Consider the following 14055-nt stretch of genomic DNA (forward strand, 5'->3'; position numbering starts at 1 on the left):
ACACCAGGAACGGTCACATGTCAGCAAATCACTACTGTCTGAACACACACAAATCTTATTTGGTCACTTGTAACTTGCTGTTTGGACCATCAGTATTCCAATACGGATTTTCAAAATAGAACTGATTTCAGCATTAAGGCCTGCAGTGTGAACAACCCTCCTGTAGGATTTCGCTCCAACCCCAGTAACTAACCTGGTTCAGTTTATCAACCAGCTAATTATTAGAATCAGGTGTGTTAGATTAGAGTTGGAGTGAAAACCTACAGGACAGTAGCTCTCCAGGAACAGGGTTGGAGAGCCCTGATTTAGAGGCAAAGCCAGTCTCACTCCAATGTTTCACATTTGAAATATTTAAAAAATAATTTTTAAAAGCACACATTATAAATATATATATATCTTCAGATTTTTATAGAAAAGAGCATAGAGACTACTGGTGATGAACAAGGCTACATATGGAATTATCAGGCAATGTCCTCAGGGTACTTCTCATGATAGGTAACGTCAGGTCTGGCATTATATCACAAAATAATAATGATTTAAGAATTTGTCTAGTGCTACAAAAATGATGGCTAAAGCAATCAATGTGATTTCTAATGGCTTTCTACTGTGATTTATAACAAACAGGAACACATTTCTCATCCTTGAAGTCGATGGCACGGCACTCACTAATAATACATTTGCAAGTGAGATAATCTAACAAGCAGTGAAAGCAGTAAAAAAAGTTAATGTCATTTTTATCATAGCAAGAAGAGATCAAAAAATACAAATGGTTTGGGTCAGAGGTGACACAAAATGAAACAAGTGGCTAGGTCACCAAAGACAGTTGTGACCCACAGCACTAAACCATCACAGAGGTCAAACTGAGGTCTCCATCCACCTCCAGGATGTTGACCTGCTGGAGGAGGGTGTGGCGGTGTTTGTAGGTGCTCGTCTGATTCCCGTTGACCACTATCTTGTAGCACTGACCCTCACAGTAAATAGACAGCTGAAAAGACCAGACTAGCCTCATTAGTACTCAGTCTGATATAAAGAGAGAAACAATCCAGCATCTTTAATGTCGATCATCTCTCTAATGAACATCATGCCACATTCTGAGTGACTATACCAGAAAGGAAATCATTATCAGGAAAGGGCTTAGCTAAACAGAAAGATAAGTGGTATGCTTGGTGCTGAAACAATAAATAATTATTCATCCTTGAAACTGTGATTGTATACAAGGTGCGTTGTGTGACGGCAGCCTTAGATAAAAGTGGAAGGTTCCTGGTGGTTAGTTACCGTGAAGGCCTGGCCCCTGTGGAAGGGCATTCCACCAGAGCGCTCCTCCTTTCCCCACTGGTCTCTCAGCTTGCTGTTGCGTACCACTAGTGTCTCGTCAAATCGGGGGTTGAAGTGCAGCGCGATCCCAGAGTTGAACAGTAGGTTAATGTGGAACCTATAGGCAACGGGAAAACGATAAGTGTTTGGGGAAAACCATGACAGGAGAACTGCTATTGTTGCACCCTCTAGCATGTTTTGTAGGCCTACCTCTTTCTATTTATTTTTTTAAAAATGTACCTTTATTTAACTAGGCAAGTTAAGTTTCTAAGCCAAGGGCACATTGGCACACTTGCAATACCATGGAAATGAGGTGAACTAGAATTGCCAAAGTTCTTTTATGCTTTTTTAAATTCAAATATATATAGGAATTTATATTGTAACTCCAGGGGAAGTGTATTTCTCGCTGTTGTTCTCCTTTACTGTAAAGACAATAAGGCAGGATCAGACCTATTGGCATTGGGGTTAACCACTCCCTGGATGTTGATGGTGCGTCCAGGGTAGAGTCCTCCATTGATCATGTTCTTGTATGGAACAGCCTGGATGAAAAAGGAAGATTTGAATGAATCACTCATTATGACCAATAGACGTTGATGCGATAGAACTAACTAAATTTGCTCCGCAACACTACAGTACAAGAAAGTAGAAGATCATTTACAAAGAATGGTGGCTGGACATATGGAGGAGTGGCCTGTGACAAGCAACAGGAGAGGGGGATCTTAACAGCACGTTGATTACAGTACTACATTTCCCTGTAAACAGGTTACTGTATATTTAGTGTAACTCTGTCACAATCTGCCTAAAGACAATGACAGGTTGTTACACTCACACAACGATACAGTCAGTGTACAGAAAGAGGAAGTAGATCACACTATACAAATATGATCTTTAGTGATCTTAAAATTCCCCATCACAGGAACTACGAAGCATCAGGTCTACTAAGCATAAAACTTTGGGTTACGGTATGTAACCCCGGTTCAGTGAAGGAGATGAGGGAGACGTATCACTATGGGACACGCCCTCGTTTGTGGGTCATTGGTTGAATTCTTATTCAATCACGCCTAACAGGCCAATATGAGCTTTGTGTGTGTACGCTCCTCTTGTCTATATAACATCCTGCACTGCTCTGGTTTCCTCAATCTAAGAACAAGTTGTGCAAGATGAGCAATCTGGTGATATGTCTCCCTCATCTCCTTCAGAAAACCGGGATTGCATACCGTAACCCAAATTTCTCTTTCAGTCGACTCGGTTCAACAACTCACTATGGGACACTTGCAAAACACCCCGATTGCCAAAAGCCCGTTTCCTGAGAAGCCTGTTGTGGTTCATGGTAATGTATCTGATCCATACTACTCAGCTCCAGCACCAATGACTGTGTGTGCCAGGGAGGGTGCAGTAATGACTAGCCCAACTAGCCGGAGATGCCTCTGAACAGTGCCCATGACTGGCAATTCCTCTAGTGGAATGTCTCCGGACACGCAGTGGAGACTGCAATCCTGGATAACTGTATGCCTTGGCGATAGCCTCCATTACCCAATGGAAGAGGCGTTGTTTGGACCAAGCCCTGCCCTGAGCGGGGTGGCAAAGCAAACAAACAGTTGGTCACAATTCTGGAATGGCCTAGTCCTGTCAATGTAGATGCACCGTGTGCCCACCAGACACAACGTGTTAAGATGCCGCTGCTCTGGAGAAGAGAAAGGCTGAGGGTGGAAGGGAAAGAGGTCAGTGGCTTAACTACGATAGGTCATGTGAATGACCTTAGAAACCTCTTGGTGCAGACTCCGATCCAAAGAGATATTACGATATCTATATCTCAACACATGCCATCAGCAAACCTTATTGACTATTCTTTTCATGATTTTGAGCCACCTGTCTCTGTGAATGAGCAAACTCCCTCCTCCTTGCAGTCGTGCAATACGGTAGTTGAGATTAACATCTCTTGCCCTTCGGACACTTCCGCAAGCACTGCGGCCGCATCAGCAAGAAAAACATTTATGCACAGAGTGTACTCTGCTTCCGATAATACACCTTCCGCTTTGTGGGGGACTGTTACCCCTTACAATGACATTTACATTACATTACATTTAAGTCATTTAGCAGACGCTCTTATCCAGAGCGACTTACAAATTGGTGCATACACCTTATGACAACCAGTGGAACAGCCACTTGCATCTAAATCTTGTTGGGGGAGAAGGATTACCTACCCTTACTTACCCTATCCTAGGTATTCCTTGAAGAGGTGGGGTTTCAGGTGTCTCCGGAAGGTGGTGACTGACACTAATGGCGTCAGTCCAGCAACTGACCCGATGACTCCCACTGGTGAAACACTTTGCAATATCACAGACCGATATCCTCATCTCAGTATGCAGGTATTGAAGAGGTTGCCACACGCGGACGTGGTGGTGACTGACAGGCCTCAACAGCCACTGAGCGTTTTGAAGCACAAACACCAGGAGATTTGGTTGAAAGGTGACAGCCATTCTCATAACAACACAGCCGCTGACAACTTCTACATATGGTCCGACCTTCTCATTTGTGCCTTGGATACCAACACCACCCGCTGATGGGGGGGTCCTGAGACACAAAGGGGGGGAATAGCAGCCCAGACCCATGATAAGCCTCATCGAGGCCAGTGGGGGGGTCGAGACTACGGGCAACACCGTACGAGCCCGCCAGAGCATCAAACAAATGTAGTTGTAAACTCCCCTATGAGAACAGTGAGGAGCAGACAGGCCCGTAGACGGGGATAATCTTAGAACACATCTAAGATATTACTGAGGTGTACCACACTGGTCGTAACCACCACACTGGTCGTAGAAGTCCACTGGACTTCCACCTTCAGAACAAATGGCAAAAAAATAAATAGTCATGCCTTGCCATGTGTAGGTTCAACTACAATACAACTAGTAAAATGCTCTAATCATGTGTTCCGGTAGGATAATATTTCAGAATGAATCAGTAGGATAACTGGTCCCCTTGAGTACCAGTAGCAATGCCAGCAACATTTAGTCCAGCTACAATCAGTAAGAAGATTAGTTACCTAACAAATCAAATTACCCTTGACAACAGCGACATAGTAGTTATGTAACGGATGTGAAATGGCTAGCTAGTTAGCGGTGGTGCGCGCTAATAGCGTTTCAATCGGTGACGTCACTTTGCTCTGAGACCTTGAAGTAGTGGTTCGGGGTAACTTTTGTGGATAGATGGGTAACGATGCTTCTTGGGTGTCAGTTGTTGATGTGTGCAGAGGGTCCCTGGTTCAAGCCCTGGTATGGGCGAGGGGACGGAGTAAAGTTATACTGTTACATTGATGCTGTTGACCCGGATCACTTGTTGCTGCAGAAAAGGAGGAGGTCAAAAGAGGGGTGAGTGTAACAGATGTGAAATGGCTGGCTAGTTAGCGGTGGTGCGCGCTAATAGCGTTTCAATCGGTGACGTCACTCGCTTTGAGACCTTGAAGTAGTGGTTCCCCTTGCTCTGCAAGGGCCATGGCTTTTGTGGAGTGATGGGTAACGATGCTTCATGGGTGTCAGTTGTTGATGTGTGCAGAGGGTTCCTGGTTCAAGCCCGGGTATGGGCGAGGGGATGGACTAACGTTATACTGTTACAGTTAGGAGTCACTCAGAGTACAACACGGGTAAGGGAATCTCCAGAGCACTCTTCCAATGGTTAACACACGTGCCATTAATAAATAGAACCCTCCATTCAGGAGGAAAGTTATTAAAAGTCATGAACCATGATCACACCACGTACGACTGGTCCAATACTTAAAGAGTACTTCTGTCGTGAGGTTAGCTCCTCCGTGGAAAACATAGCTATGAAATAGACTTCTTCATACCTATTGCCACATACCTATCGCCACTATAATAGTGGAAGATGCAGTGACTTGTAGTAAAACCACTACAGACTCAGTCGACACCAATTCTGACTGATCTCCAGGCATTGACCTGAAAATTACCTGATTACATCAGACTCATTCTGAACAAGTTGTAATCTGCCATGATACTTGGTTTTCTTCCCTTGACATGCGCGCTTGTGTAAGCATAAACGCACATGCACAACGGAACATCCAACTAGGATTTATGCTAGGATCACTTAAGGGTCCGAGCAAAATACCAGCCTTAGTAAAGTTAAACATTTACTTTGAGGCCTTTGACTCTACTGCTACAGTACTCACAAGTTTTCTTCCCAGAAGTCCATAGTTCATCCCTGTAGACTGCCAAAACTAGTGACATGACATTAGAGACAATGCCATGATAGAGTCATTTTGCCAGGACATTGGACGTATATAGAATACAGTCCAATTAGGTGATTTTGGTGTGAGAACTATATTTTGTATATCTTTTGTTTATGCTTTCATTCCTTTTCGGTTCAGTTCCTTTGACACTTAGGAAGCGATAGAGCCATAAACAAAGTTTACAACCATCACTTACACGGAACCCAAACCAGCTGCGCGCGTGTGCCATCGTGCATACATTTATTTTGTCCCCCTACACCAAACGCGATCACGAAACACAGGTTAAAATATCAAAGCAAACTCTGAACCAATTACATTCATTTGGGGACAGGTCAAAAAGCATTAAACATTTATGGCAATTTACCTGGTTAGCTTGCACTTGCTAGCTAATTTGTCCTATTTAGCTAGCTTGCAGTTGCTAGTTAATTTGTCCTCGGAGATAAACATTGAGTTGTCATTTTACCTGAAATGCACAAGGTCCTCTACTCCGACAATTAATCCACACATAATACGGTCAACCGAATTGTTTCTAGTCATCTCTCCCCCTTCCAGGCCTTTTAACTAATATGGTATATTGGCATCTAAACGTTCATAGTATTACCACGACGACCGGCAACACAGTTTGTCTTTCAATCATTCACGTGGGTATAACCAATGAGGATATGGCACGTGGGTACCTGCTTCTTTAAACCAATGAGGAGATGGGAAAGGCAGGACCTGCAGCGCGATCTGCGTCAGAAATAGAAAGGACTTCTATTTTAGCCCTTGGCAACACAGACGCTCGTTGAGTGCAACTGAATAACATAGATTTCTAAATGTATTTTGCAACACACGGTGTAGTCAGGGTATGAGTGCCACAATGCCGTTCATTGGGGAATGAATGTAATTATACATATTTTGTGAGTGTGTGTGCGTTGTTAACATCTGCCTAAGTTACTGCCCAGAGATCTTCCAGTCTGGGTGACCAGACGACGAGTCCGGAACGGGATGGGCATCCCCTGCCCATACTTGTGGTACTTTGCAGCTTCCAGGAAACCTACCAAGGTAATCCACTAGAGGGGGACCGCAACGGCAATCACCAACCGGACTTCTCTCTCTCTCTCTGACACTTAAGGGACGGGTATGACGAGTGTCCTAACCCTTTCATTTGATGACCTCAAAGAGGACAGGAAACACCATAACTAAATCTCTGAATGTGTACATATCTCAATTATGGGGTTTGAATCTAATTCTTGTATAAAATTAACTAATAAAGATGAAACTGTTTGTGGAATGATGTAATGTGATGGTAAACCTTTAATGTGAGCGAACTGTATTCCCTTTCAAGTTTAACTAAGTCATTGGCCCACCCCCCTGAGCACAGACATGATCTGGCGTCATAGAACCTCCTTTTCTATTGTTACAAATAAAAAACCCTCCTGAGGAAATCCTCTTCAGACCACGCATACCACGGTGGACACTGAGGGTGGAAAGGTTTGAGTTGAGACTAAGCAAACCCACAGAATGAGCTGTGAATGCGAATAGTTTGGAATTCCTAACCATACCACGTGGCGCATTGGCTACATGGCTGGAAATTGTTCAACTCTGAGACTATCGATCCCTACAGAATAAGAGCAAATCTTCGATGCTAATAACTAGTCTGCAGCTAGAAATTATGTCAACCCGGGATGCGAAGACAGACAACCACCTAAACATCTATTCTATGAAAACCTTTCTGAATGGTACTCTGAAGTAGCCATTCTAACCACGAAAGATCTTCAGCAAAGCAGAGAGAGACGATGATGAAATGATTCTCCGCAGACGGACGATTTCAACAGAAATCACGACGACACACTAGGCGTAAATATATATTGATTGCAATTATTCCCAAATGAGTGAGCGTTCATGTGCAAAGGATTAGCATTTCAATTCATATAATTATCAACTGTGTTGTGTTTCCATTTGTCTTTCCCGCCTGTTCTCAGTCCACACCCACTTCCCTTTGTCACCAAGCCGTCATATCGGCTTAGCCCACTAGGGAATCTTCCCTATCCTTTGTTAGTAACCATATCTACTGTTGTCTGTGTATGCATTTCTGTGATTATTTAGTTAGTTAGTAAATAAATTATTAAGACAATTGGTGTGTATATATGATTCATAGTAAAGGCTGTGTTCGTGCAGATAACCAACAATTTACGACGTTTGGAATGAGACTCATGTGAGGTAAAGAATAATGAATTAATTAGAAGACTAATTCATCAGATATTAAAATATCTGAAGAGTTATATTAGGAAAATTATAACTTTGTAATCTGAAGATTTATCTTGCTGCCCCGACTTCCTAGTTAATTACATTTGCATGATTAGTTTAATCACGTAATAATAATTACGGAGAATTGATTTGATAAAATAAGTCTTCACTTTTAATGATGCCAAAAACACAACACCTCATGAGGAGGAGACCAAGCAAAACTGCCACAATCAGGCACATCCAGTATGTGACTGATGTTGCCGGGTAAAACACAAGAGGCAGTGGCGAAAAGCCATCAAAATATTTTCTGCTGGATCGGTAAGAGCAAGCTTTTGGCACGATTCATCCTGAAGCCTAGCGCGAGCATGTGCAACAACAGCTAGGCTGTGTGCTCCACTGCCTGAGCCAGAGTGTCCATCGGTGGGGCAAGGGACAGATCGAGTGGTACGGTGGAATATTCGTAGGCTATGCACTCAAAGGCGAACCTTAGATATCTCATGTGTGAAGGTAACTAGCTACAATTGCGATGGGACTAGCTAAAAATTTGTGGGAACCTGCTATTGGTGAGATGTTAAAGCAGTGGAGCTAAATAACTAACAACGCAAATTGTGTGTAGGCCAGGCAACAGGTCTACTGTAGCTAGACAACAACAAAAAACACTGCTAACAAGCTAACTGAGGTAACTTCACTCTGTTATTAAGTGAAGATGAAGTTAGCAGAATTCCTGAAAATAAGCCATTTAACGCTTTGTGTTGGGGTGGTAACCCACACCAAAAGGAACAGTTAAGTTGAGAGCTAGTTTTCTGAATGAAGCTGCTTTAAGGCTAGGAACCATATAGTAACCAAATAGACTCATGAAGACACAAAGAATGAGGAAACCAGAGGGTGTTATAAAGACACTTGGGCGTACACCCACAAAGCTCTGATTAGGCTGTTAGGCGTGATTTGCATAATGCTTACACCAATGACCCACAAAATAAGGATGTCCCATAGTGAGATGTCTAACCCAGTTGACTGAATGATAACTAAAATCTAGAGACTCTGAAAGACAGTGAAAGGAATACAAATCACAAAATGGAGAAAAAAATGTTAATGAGTCCGATAACCAAGAAGTGGTTGGCCAATAAATTATCATTATTGATTCAGATCCAGATTAACTCACTGGTTGTGCGGGAAATCCTGGATAAGGGAACCCTGGTTGCCCCGGAAATCCCGGACAAGAAGGGAATCCTGGTTGCCCCGGAAATCCTGGATAAGAAGGGAATCCTGGTTGCGCCGGAAATCCCGGGTAAGAAGGGAATCCTGGTTGCCCCGGAAATCCTGGCTGTGCAGGAATGATGGGCTGAAGGACATGAAATCACTTTAAATCAGTTGAACTGTCTTCAAATTCTCTGTCCATCTAATTAATATGTTAGGTACTACTCACCGCAGGGTTCTGGAAGACGATGGAGGTCAACTCCACTTTCCCATCGGCTGAGATGGTGTCCACTGAGTAAAACGGGATTCGGTGCTTGAAGGTCATGAAATGGTTCCCATTCACTTTCAACTGAAGACAGAGAACAGAGAACGACCATGAGCAGAGTCATTATGGACCTGAGGACAGTGAGTGAGAGAACAGGTGTCACTCACAACTATTCAAGTTATTTTCCAACCCATGAATTGAAATCCATTTGAACTCCTAAACAGACTAGAATAAATTGAGTCACACTGTAAAATAGAATACATAACATATCATTTCAAGAAAACAAGAGTGAAATCCCATGGGTTCCCGAGTGGCGCAGCCGTCAAAGGCACTGCATCTCTGTGCTAGAGGCGTCACTACAGACCCCTGTTCGGTTCCAGGGTGTATCACAACCGGCCGCGATTGGGAGTCCCATAGGGCGGCACGCAATTGGCCCAGCATCGTCCGGGTTAGGGTTTGGCCGGGGTAGGCCGTCATTCTAAATAAGAATTTGTTCTTAATTGACTTGCCTAGTTAAATAAAGGTTAAATAAAAAATAAAAAAGATTGAGTCACTGACTTCATTGAAATAATGTGGGAGCTCTGTAAGCATAATATTTTACAGTCATTTATATAAAACAGGAAATTATATATTTTACAATGACAGACTGAAAAGGTTGTTGTGTAGTCAGAATGTACAGATGTAGGTTCTTAATTTGATCACTCTTTCGTTGATGAGACTTTTCCTGTCAACAGGAAATGCTAACCTTTTGTGTATTCAAGGTTTAAAAAAGCTTTTTTCCCCCCTTTAAAACAAAAAATGTATCAACCCCATTCATTATAATCCATATAATAATCAACATTTCCTGTGGCTGCAGGATTATTTTCCTGCTGTAACAAACTGGCTCAAATTAAGATCCTACATCTGTATCTTCCATTTGCTATAGTAGCGGAGGGTTTGGGTGACCTGGAAGCCGTCCCTCTGGACAGTTATCTCGAGGCTGAAGCTGGAGCCATGTTGGAAGGGGGAATGCTGCTTCCGCTCCTCTGTCCCCCATCTGGATTGCTGCAAGGTGTTGGTCACCACATATCCAGGGTGACTGTCATAGCGTGGATTGAAGTGAAGGGCAATGTCTGCCCCTGCCCTAGAACCACACTGCAAATTCACATGGAACCTGAGAAAGAGAAAGTGAGATTGAGAGAGATCATGTGCTTCTGGATATGTTAAACAGTTCTCAGAACAAATTTGAATCTGAGACAACTAATAAGGAAATGTATTATCAAAACTTATATCGGTGAGTGGTGACCCACCTGTCTGCCCCATGGTGAACTCTCCCAGTGATAGTGATGGTCTTCCCCTCCTGAAGCCCACCCTGGATAGAGCCGGTGAAAGGGAGACTCTGGGAAAATAAACAGAATCATTAACGACAAAACTCAATTGAATAAGAATGGATAAATGAAATGAAAACTATTATGTAGACTAGAGGCCATTGACTCACCTCTTTACTACATCTACTATTACTGCTTGTGTGATCATGTTTAATAGGCCTACATAACGGAATACGCGAGACATTCACTGTAGCCTAATAACATACATGTTACATTTGCACAATAGCATAGCATGAATTGATACTATGAATGTCTAGCTATGCATATATTGATTTTAGAATTAAATCTGTGAACTGAAAAAAGCAGACTATAACTGGGAAAATAATGTACAGTATATTACTGAGAAGCGGATGGGAGCGCATTTTGATTACCAGATTTGACAAGAAAGCACACGCACAACTCTCCCGAAGTTAAACATTAAGAACATCTACATTTTAAATACACAACACAATAAATCACATGACAAATGTTTGTAATAAACGTACCGGATTATAAAAAGGTTCCTGGTTATAAAATGCCATTTCTCCAAATCTCACTGTAAATCGAAACGTCTTCTCAGTTGCTCAACGCTCTCTTCTCATTGATGATATGGGTGGTTTCAGAAATGTGTAGTTTCGTTTTTTCGTGCATTGAAGGTGTGGGAGGAGGAAGTAAGTAACAATGTAGCCCAGTTTACAATTCCCGTACATTGTTTTTTTCCCCTAACGAATACCTTATCGGTCTTGCCCTCATCGGTAGGCCTAGTCAAGAGACGAAGCGGGCGATAGATTTTTATGCTTTTTCAATCATTACCCTGCAATAACTCAGTCAAGTGATGTTGTCAGGAAGTTGATTCAGAATTGGACAGGGTTTGCTGTGTATAGAGGTCAGTTTGTCTCCATGCACACACACGCATTCTAACGTCACATGTATAATGTAATAACAATGGCACATTTTTTATTTCTAATTCAATAACCGAATTAATTGCCCGATTGTCACTTCAACCCAAGACAACCAATTGTAGGCTACCACTGTCCTTTAGACACTTCCATTTGTCTCTCCTGGATTCGGTGAGGATATTTCTAATCGGTGAGGATATTTCTATTGGGGCGGCAGCGTAGCCTAGTGGTTAGAGCGATGGACTAGTAACCGGAAGGTTGCGAGTTCAAACACCCGAGCTGACAAGGTACAAATCTGTCGTTCTGCCCCTGTGGGCAGTTAACCCACTGTTCCCAAGCTGTCATTGAAAATAAGAACGTGTTCTTAACTGACTTGCCTGGTTAAATAAAGGTAAAATGTTGGTGTTTTAGTAATAATACCACAAATACACACCCAATTCATTGTATTTGTTTCAAAATGTTCTAGAAGAGAATTAATTGCCCGATTGTCACTTCAACCCAAGACAACAAATTGTAGGCTACCACTGTCCTTTAGACACTTCCATTTGTCTCTCCTGGATTCGATGTACTACGTTTGCACATACTGTATACTCCATGACACACTTTTTGATGTAATCCTGCATATCAGTAGCAGAAGTGTATTGAGACCACCAGAATACCACCATCATGGGAGTCATGAACATGTCTGTTCTCTGCATCCTCCTCTCTCTCCTGGGAACTGGTGAGTCAGTGACACCCAATCATCCTCTCTCTCCTGGGAACTGGTGAGTCAGTGACACCCAATCATCCTCTCTCTCCTGGGAACTGGTGAGTCAGTGACACCCAATCATCCTCTCTCTCCTGGGAACTGGTGAGTCAGTGACACCCAATCATCCTCTCTTCTGGGAACTGGTGAGTCAGTGACACCCAATCATCCTCTCTCTCCTGGGAACTGGTGAGTCAGTGACACCCAATCATCCTCTCTCTCCTGGGAACTGGTGAGTCAGTGACACCCAATCATCCTCTCTTCTGGGAACTGGTGAGTCAGTGACACCCAATCATCCTCTCTCTCCTGGGAACTGGTGAGTCAGTGACACCCAATCATCCTCTCTTCTGGGAACTGGTGAGTCAGTGACACCCAATCATCCTCTCTCTCCTGGGAACTGGTGAGTCAGTGACACCCAATCATCCTCTCTTCTGGGAACTGGTGAGTCAGTGACACCCATATTTGAGGTCAACGTTTTGAATCCCGGATTGCCCCTTTAAATCAAACCAAACACTTGGAAATAAATCAACTGTATAAATGGTGTCTAGTGGGAATTGTGTGCTTGTAATTTAGCTGCTTAAATCCTTAATGTAAAGCGATACCCTTTTCATCTAACTGACCATACATTCAAACTGTTGTAAGCATTCCAAAACAAGACACAGAACCAAATGACGTGAGTTTAGTTTTATCATCTTTCATTGAGGAAACCAGAAACTCTTTCAGAGTGTAGCCACAATCTGTACAAAAATATACATTCTTATGACATCAAAAACACCAACCCATCTTTAAGTAATGTACAATTTGTTTACACAGTGTTGAGGGAAAAATAGGTTTTTAAAGCTCTACATAATTAGATGTGAAGTACCTATAATGTAACGTGCAATGTAATATAAAGACTTTGTACACATAATAAAATAAATGTTATCTGTACATTAAATAAAACAATTCTATATATATATATATTTATATAGATTGGATACATTTATCTTTGTGTTGTTATCACTGCTAACATTCAATCACTACAGTCTTTCACAGGGTTAACCTCTGGATGTCCAGCACATTACATTCATCTACCAACCAAACAGGCATGCACACATGTCCCTATACACACACATACAGGGCATGCTGAGACAGGCACATAAAGAGTGCACAAGAGGCAAATCAACATTTTACATTAAACCTCATAGTATTACTTCCTCTTGCATACTGAAGGCTAGAACCTAAGTTGTAGGGTGAGAGAGAGAAAAAGAGAGAGAAAGGGGAAAAGAGAGAAGAGAGGTAGCGCGAGAGAGTACAGAGCGAACGTGAGAGAGGGAGAGAAACTTTAAAGAAAGCAAGCGGTTAGACTAGACTGTTTGCATTAGCCACTACTAGTACCAAAATGTCAATACATGAACTGCAGTTAGGCAAAGAACAAGAAACTAACAAACAACCCAGGCAGTGCATTATGGTACATTTAGCAAGTTGACAAAGATGCATTACTCTATATATTGGTTACTCTATTGGCTGCGATACCAGTTGATGTCATTATGCAAGGTCATCCATTTCTCTGAATTCCTCTGAATCTAATACCAAACAGGCTATTCCTTAGAATTGATAAGCACAAGTTGCCACTGAGAGATGTGTTATTTGTATATGTAGGGGCAGCGAGACTGCAGGCCCTTACTGCAATGGTCCCGCAGGCAATGATGATGAACCCAGGGCCTTCACACAGAGAGCAAGGAGAGAAGAAGAAAGTAGGATGGGATAGATCAAGGAGAGGAGTGGAGGCGGGAAGATTCAGTCGGAGAAGATGTTCACGGTGGAGGGAAAAAATGATATGA

At 42.6% G+C, this 14055-nt stretch overlaps 2 protein-coding genes across 7 annotated transcripts in view; both read right to left on the bottom strand.

Moving 5' to 3' along the window:
* Positions 1 to 378: 378 nt before the first annotated feature.
* Positions 379 to 11381, bottom strand: LOC118370736 (galectin-9-like). The gene is made up of 8 exons (XM_035755840.2): positions 11095 to 11381; positions 10532 to 10620; positions 10188 to 10395; positions 9207 to 9326; positions 8943 to 9122; positions 1765 to 1853; positions 1276 to 1432; positions 379 to 985 (listed from the first exon to the last, which is right to left on the bottom strand). Exons 1-8 carry the CDS (start codon positions 11128 to 11130, stop codon positions 839 to 841), a joined length of 1026 nt encoding a protein of 341 aa, XP_035611733.1. The 5' UTR covers positions 11131 to 11381; the 3' UTR covers positions 379 to 838.
* Positions 11382 to 12901: 1520 nt separating this feature from the next.
* Positions 12902 to 14055, bottom strand: part of LOC118370742 (kinase suppressor of Ras 1-like) — a 65279-nt gene continuing 64125 nt past the window's right edge. For all 6 annotated transcript variants that reach the window (XM_052467818.1, XM_052467820.1, XM_052467819.1 and 3 more), the window contains one exon: positions 12902 to 13936. In XM_052467818.1, coding sequence (XP_052323778.1) covers positions 13858 to 13936 — 79 coding nt within the window. In that variant the 3' untranslated portion in view covers positions 12902 to 13857. The remainder of the gene's footprint in view (positions 13937 to 14055) is intronic.

This window comes from Oncorhynchus keta, chromosome 18 (assembly GCF_023373465.1).
Source record: "Oncorhynchus keta strain PuntledgeMale-10-30-2019 chromosome 18, Oket_V2, whole genome shotgun sequence".
NCBI classification, from domain to species: domain Eukaryota; kingdom Metazoa; phylum Chordata; class Actinopteri; order Salmoniformes; family Salmonidae; genus Oncorhynchus; species Oncorhynchus keta.

What these genes read in the sequence shown, in the direction of transcription:
- LOC118370736 (XM_035755840.2), bottom strand. Translation starts at nt 11,130, where the DNA reads ATGGCATTTTATAACCAGGAACCTTTTTATAATCCG. An exon ending in GTTCACCATGGGGCAGACAG is followed by an intron (nt 10,396 to 10,531) that starts GTGGGTCACCAC and finishes TCTCTTTCTCAG; the next exon opens with GTTCCATGTGAATTTGCAGT. An exon ending in TCCAGAGGGACGGCTTCCAG is followed by an intron (nt 9,327 to 10,187) that starts GTCACCCAAACC and finishes CTCTGTCTTCAG; the next exon opens with TTGAAAGTGAATGGGAACCA.